This window comes from Epinephelus lanceolatus, chromosome 2 (assembly GCF_041903045.1).
Source record: "Epinephelus lanceolatus isolate andai-2023 chromosome 2, ASM4190304v1, whole genome shotgun sequence".
Taxonomy (NCBI): Eukaryota; Metazoa; Chordata; class Actinopteri; order Perciformes; family Serranidae; genus Epinephelus; species Epinephelus lanceolatus.
The window spans coordinates 36,150,297-36,157,010 of NC_135735.1; the positions used below are offsets into that span (position 1 = coordinate 36,150,297).

Sequence of the window (6,714 nt, forward strand, 5' to 3'; positions counted from 1 at the left end):
CTGAGACAGAGATGCCAAAAAGAGAGAATGAGGAAGTCTGACCTGTCATTTGCCAAAATAATGGATGCATGAGCGACAGGAAAACATCACTTCACGCATCATTTGGTATATTATACTACTGTTGTTTAATATTTTTTTTTTTTGCCTTTGACAGGAAAAACATGCCCATTTAAACGTCCAAAAATCTAATACAAACACAACCATTTGCACCTCAAAGTGCTGTCACAGGGAAATCACAGAGAGGGTCATCCACCCCACCTCTCTCCGAGCCTCTGAGCCTCCCTGTTATTAATGGCGTCATCATTTTTCCTCTGCTCACTCTATTTCCCTTCTGATAGTGGGGCCTGCTTCATCGTGTTCTGCCATGTTTCTGTAATTGCTCCAACAGCCCGCCTTATGCTGAGCATATAGTTTTTCCGTGTGTGTGTGCCCATCCAGTGGGCTTGTGCGCGTGTCTGTAAGTGTGTGCATATGCACGTGTGTGTGTTGCTCTGTCCCCCCACCAGGGCCGGCTGTGAGTTTGTGGGGCAGAACCAAGCCGCAGGCGAGCTCCACACGGAGCGAAATGACAGCCTCTAGGCCACCATTGGTTGATGACCGTGAAAACACTTGCGGTTAACGTAAAGTGAGCGACCGGCTGTCACTGTGAGGCACGGCGCTTATGTGCAGCCCTGACAACAGCACAACAAGCCCCTCCACGACTAGACTCTGCAGTGCTGCAACAAACAACAAAGGGACAGCCCTACAATTCATAACAACAACCACTCCAGACATCTGAAGTACATAGCAAAGAGGGAGAGGAGCAAGACACAACCTCTACTATTTGTCACAGTCTTTGGGAATAAATGGTTTTTCTTTACTTGAATTCTGGTGGGCTGGAGTGAACGCCGAAGGTGGTTGTTGAGGAAAGACAGGGATGTGAGCGCCCGGGAGAGAATGCCAAGACTGTCACAGATGCCAGCCAAGGTCAGATAAAGTGAGGAGTAAGTGCTTAGAGAGCTACAGGAGCAGAGGCCAGCTCTGTGGAGGAGGTGTGAGGGAGTGAGTGACCAAGCGTGAGCGCCTCCACCCATCATTAAATGAAGCCACTTAAAGGGAAAAAGCTCTGCTCAAAAAGGTCAATACACGGCACTTCTGCAAAGCACTGATGGTTTTATTTAGCCATCTGGAGAATGGTTTTGTCTTTGATGGAGACACAAAAAGTTGTCTCAAGACACTTCACTCAGAACCCCGCAGTTTTACTGAGAGGCTGAATCACGTTCCCGACAGCTAACAGGTTCCTAAAGTTAAACAGAGAAGCGATAAATGATGTCCCAGCATTATGTAGAGAGAAGAGATGATTACAGAGCTGCTTTTATCATCAATTTTAACCTCTCTGTGGTTAAATCAGACTTCTTTAACCCCCTGCCCTCTTGCATTTCTTTCTCCCCTTCTCTCGCTCTAACTCCAAACACACACACACACACACACACACACACGCACACACACGTGCACACACACAAACACAGTTTATTATGCAGTAGCATTACTAGATCCCCTTAGGCAGCTGTGCATCTCTGTATGACTGATGAGGGTAATTTCTCCCAAACAACAGAATGATCACTTTGGTGGTGAGCGCTACAGACCCTCCCTCCTCCCCCCTGTCTTCCCTCTCTCCCGTTTTCTTTTTAGCTCACAAAAAAAGCAAGAAAAAAAAAGACAGATATTTGTCACTACGTCTCCTGCAGTGTCTGGAATGGCTCCGGAGATAAATAGCTCTCCCACCCCATACATTCGAATTTAAAAAAAGGAAAAAAAACTTAATCATTCCATGGATCCAATCAATCTATCGACTCTTCAAGGATGATTCCAATTCAAAGTGCTAATAAAAGACCTTCAAATCCAGTTTCCACTTTACCAGTTGGAGCTGAAGGTGTGGGGGCTTTTCCTTATTTTTTCCTTGATTACCATAGGGATCCAATATAATACACATGCCACTGTGAATTAGCCTCACAGTACGGACTGGGCTGAGCCACAGTGAGTTTATACTGTCCGTGTACTACTGTGCACCATGGGGTATACTGAGCAGAGAGTAGTTAGGACTGTCTGCCTCTTTCTCTCTCCTGGCCTCATAGGTTCAGCCTCAGTGGGCTGTCTTTACTTATTCTCCCATCTGTCAGTCACACACAAAAACAAATCCACCTGTCGACCAGGAGACTGGGCTGAACAGGGCGATGCCACAGCTGTCTGGGCCTGACTCGGTGCAGAAGGGAGCGAGCCAGCGCCCTCCACTGGTGATGGAAAGCCCATTAAGATGCTTATTACCCCACCTGTCAGCCCCATCTCCTCACCTGCCCAGATATGCCAGGCTAATGAAGACAGTCACTATTAATACAGCACCTTGAACATGGAAGTCATGCCTCTATGCTTTTTGTGGTCCTTGTGTCCTTGATCACAAGGGCTCTCCAGCCTTGTAACAATATAACAATTCAAGCGTTAAGAGACAGGCATTCTTACCGCGCCACTTGATTGCCTCAACAATGAAGCTATTAATGCTGCATTATGTAAATTGTAATGGTCACAAACATCTAATAGGATAAAGGCTAAGTACAGTGCAATTTAATGCTGCTGACTTTCAGTGGCTCTTTGAAGGATGTTTTCAATTATAACAGAGCTAATCTAATTCATTGTTTCGTAGCTGAAAATGCATTTTTAAAGGTTGACTGAGTCTCTATTTCAGAACTCAGGTTTAATCAGTCATGTACATTGAACACTGGAACGTCCTCTAAAGAGATTGACAAAGTTGCCGGGGATCTGCGTTCTAGGTTTTAAAGCGACACAGTAGCCCTGCCCTCCTCTTTTTCCTCAGATGGCAGGCTTCAGTTGTGGAGGGGAGGGTGTTCATCTAAAAGATGAAAAGACCTGCGCCTTTAAGAGGGCTGTCTCCCCTTTCCCTCATGCTCCCCCTCAACCACACAGACACTCCTCCTGTGAGCATTTGTGAGGCAGCTCCTGTCCCTTATGTCTCTTTGTGGGGAACAGAACAGACTTCCCAGAGCATCACTGGAGACAAGACAGAGCTCTAGGGAGGACACCCCAGGTGCAGACCTCCATGCAACCCTGGCCTCAACTACTGTGGATGCCAAGATGAGCACAGGGAGAGGAGACGCAGACCTACTCAAGCTGGAGTAAAACATCCAGAGGTCCACAACAGGAGGTGGAACTTAACAGCTGGACAACCCAAGAGGTCAATTTTGAGTTGAAGGCGACATGATCAGCAGATCAAAATCAACAGCGCTGGACTGGATCGCTAAGAAAAAGGTGGAGTCTTAATTTGAGCTTTTAGTGTCTCTTTAGAAAAGTTTTGTTAAAGACGAATCGACAAAGTACACCATATCTTTTGCAGCTATTAAGGATAAAAGCACCAAATGAAATATATACAAACGACGGAGAGAGGATAATTTATCTTAGTTTTTCTTCTTCTTTTTTTTTTATCCATCTCCAGAGCTTTTTCCAAATAGTCATTTGTGGTATGAAATTGAGATGTTCTTTAAAGAACATCTTGAATGGTCCCGACAGTGCTCTTAATTCACCAGCCAGGCGTTTATCTTATTTCTCCAGCTCTTTCTGAGAGGAAGCATTAAAGACTTCATTGATAGTGCTCTTGGGGAGTGGGTAATATTTCTTATGTGAAGTCTTGAAACTTTACTGCTGTTGACTGGAGGGAGAGAAAGTGCCACATACATAAGAAAATGATGTTGAGCTGGTTTCCATGTGGGAAAAGTGCGTGTCTGGACTAACATTACGGCGGAGCATTAAAGACAGAAGAAATGTTCACAGGGTGTGGAGTGGTCAGTGGCCAGAACCAGTACCTGATCAGAGACGCTGTCAGGCCCCATCCCGGACTAGAGGTGAACAGAGCGATCCAAATGGAGAATGGGGTTATCCCAGGGACCTGCTCTGTCTACCAGAATCAAACTTACAGCAATGCTGGCCAGCCAGCAGTGGTCAACAGTGTTTCCAGCCCGCTGAAGCCTGCGCCACTGCCAGTCCCTCCCCCTGCACTCAAACTAGGGCAGGAAGGGTTTAAGAAAGTCTGCCGAACTGAGGAGGACAGCCCCTGTCCCTTTCCAGGACTGGCCTCTGGGGTGCTGGAGATGCGTGTGAAAGAGGGAAGTAAAATCCGCAACTTAATGGGATTTGCCATGGCACGGATGCAGGGAGAGAAGGGTGTAAGTGGGGGAGGTGTGAGTGGCGGTGGGCTCAGGCAGGTGGTCTTCACCGGGTCAGGCCGTGCGGTCACAAAGACCATCACTTGTGCTGAGATCATGAAACGAAAAGTGGGCTCTCTGCACCAGCTGACCAAACTGCGGTACAAGGTGGTGAAAGAGGTGTGGGAGAGTAGTGAAGGGGGGACATCTGAAATGACGGTGCACAGGACGGTGCCCTCCATCAGCATCCTTCTTTCCAAAGACCAACTGGATACCCAGGAACCGGGCTACCAGCCTCCAGAGACTCTCAGTGCATTGTGGGAGGAGAGAGAGGGTGTCGAATCGGCCTCGCAGACAGCATGCAAGAGACCACTTGGACATTTGCCATACAGCAGTTTCCCCCACTGTAAGAGAGTGTGTTTGGGGGAAGGAGTCTCAGTGCACCCTCCTCACTGACTGGCTGAACCGGTGTCAAACAGTGGAGAGGATTGAATCAGAGGAGTTCATTTGGCGCTGCCCTCCACTCAAGCACAATGCTGAGACAATCAGAACACTCACTCAGACAGAACAGTGCTTTCTCAGAAGAACTGAGTACCAATTCCAGCCTCCAGAGGTCAGTTTGACTGGGACCTGAAAGCTTGCCTCTGTACATACAGCATTTAAGGGATGTGTTTCTCGGCACGTCCAACATGGTCTCTCACATCCACATGATTGTGATGTGTGTTACCGTGCTATAAAATCTTTGACAGATTCACATCCCATTTCACACCGACAAAAGAAAAAGCCATGAATTGCACAGGTTCCAGATTCCTGCTTGCAGTAAACTATCTACAGCCCGTGGATTAAATCATTTATAAGCATCATGTTACAATCATCTCTATTTCTCCATACTCTTAAGTGTAGCCTTTAAAAATACACAAGGTAGACCCAAAAATATAAAATGAAAACAGATTTAAGCCATTGATGGTATGACAAATGCAAAACATACCAGTTTTATTTGTCTGATTATTAACTCATGAAAACAAAATTAAATAAATTGGATTTTTTTCCCCAGTGGAATTTTTGTTTTGTATTTCATCTTTCTTACTCACACATCATTGAATTTGCAAAGCTCTGATTGAACAGAAAATCACAGTGTGCTGATCTTTTGATAAGAATAACGGCAGTGAAATTTGTCTGTAGAAAAAGCTGATTTAATGACAAAGCTGTTGATAAGGCGCAGCTCCTAAACCAACCCAGCCTGACAGAAATGCCTAGGGCAGAAATACAGGCATAGATTATCATTAAGATAACAATATAACATCACACAACACAGTGGAGAAAAGGATTAAAACTGGGCTTGACAGAGCTTCACACTACACTGTTCCTGTAAAATATGAAACTAAGGCAACACGCTATACTCCTTCCTCTTTCAGCCAATAGGCCTACCCACCCACCACATCTATTCTATAGTACAGTCTACCTTTTCCGCTGTGTTCTACCCTTTCTCAAGCAAAATCATATGCTGAACAATGAGGTCTTAAAAGAGCCATGTTTTCACAGTAACATTGTGCACTTGTGGTTGACTGACACAATAAATGAAATGGCTGCTGACTTTCTCCAGTTGACAATTTTTTATGCATTGCCTCTCTGCATTTTCACACCATTTAGATACCATTTTAGTTGCAAAAAAAAAAAAAAGGTACCACTGAGTGATTGCTGAAGCTTAACTGGTTGCTGCAGACATCTATGGCAATTGGATCAAAATTCAACTCCGAGCAGAATGCACAGTGGTAGGAAAAAAAAAACAGCTGGCAGCGTACGCATTGAATTTTATGGATTAAAGATTTCTACATATATTTCTTAAAAAGTTGTCCTAAACGAGGCAAACAAAATAAACCTTCCTGAGAATTATTTTATCTGAATATTTAAGAGCTTCTTCCACTTAATCAACCATGTCTTCTGGGGATAATAACTTAGACAAGTGGAACCTTGTCTGAGGCTTTTACTGTTGATCTTAATGAAAATCTGCAAACGCAGATGTCGGCCTCCTAAAGTAAATTAATCAAAGTGACTCCTAACTGGGGAGGCAATTCTGTTACAGCTTGAAAAGAGGAAAAAAGGAGAGTTCACTTCTGTGGAATTAGTGTTCAAATACGTCTTTCAAAGGAATACAAATCGTAATATTTCACAGAATGATCAGCCAGCATTTTAACAGTCTATGGTCGGACATAGTGATTAACCTCCCTCTCGATCCCATTAAATGAATCAGAGCACAGCACAGCACCCAAGGTTGAATAAGAAATGCTGTGCCTGCAATACAGCACATATGTAGCAAACTGTGTGTCCTCGAGACTGCTGGAAGGTTATCACTTCAGGTCGTTGTTATCACAGAGTTAACAGCTTTCACCCAAGAGCCTGTGGGACAGTCAGTCTGCGATGCGGGTCAGAAAGATAATGCCGCTATAAGTAAATTTCAAATCAACCTGCATCTGTTATCAAGCATTAAGAATTCTGGGCCAAGTGTAAAATGCAGTGGGGGTAA

The 6,714-nt window shown here is 44.8% G+C and overlaps 1 protein-coding gene across 1 annotated transcript; it reads left to right on the plus strand.

Moving 5' to 3' along the window:
* Positions 1-2,976: 2,976 nt before the first annotated feature.
* LOC117247392 (uncharacterized) lies at positions 2,977-5,246 on the plus strand. Its single transcript, XM_033611975.2, has one exon. It carries the CDS (start codon positions 3,810-3,812, stop codon positions 4,644-4,646), a length of 837 nt encoding a protein of 278 aa, XP_033467866.1. The 5' UTR covers positions 2,977-3,809; the 3' UTR covers positions 4,647-5,246.
* Positions 5,247-6,714: the final 1,468 nt, after the last annotated feature.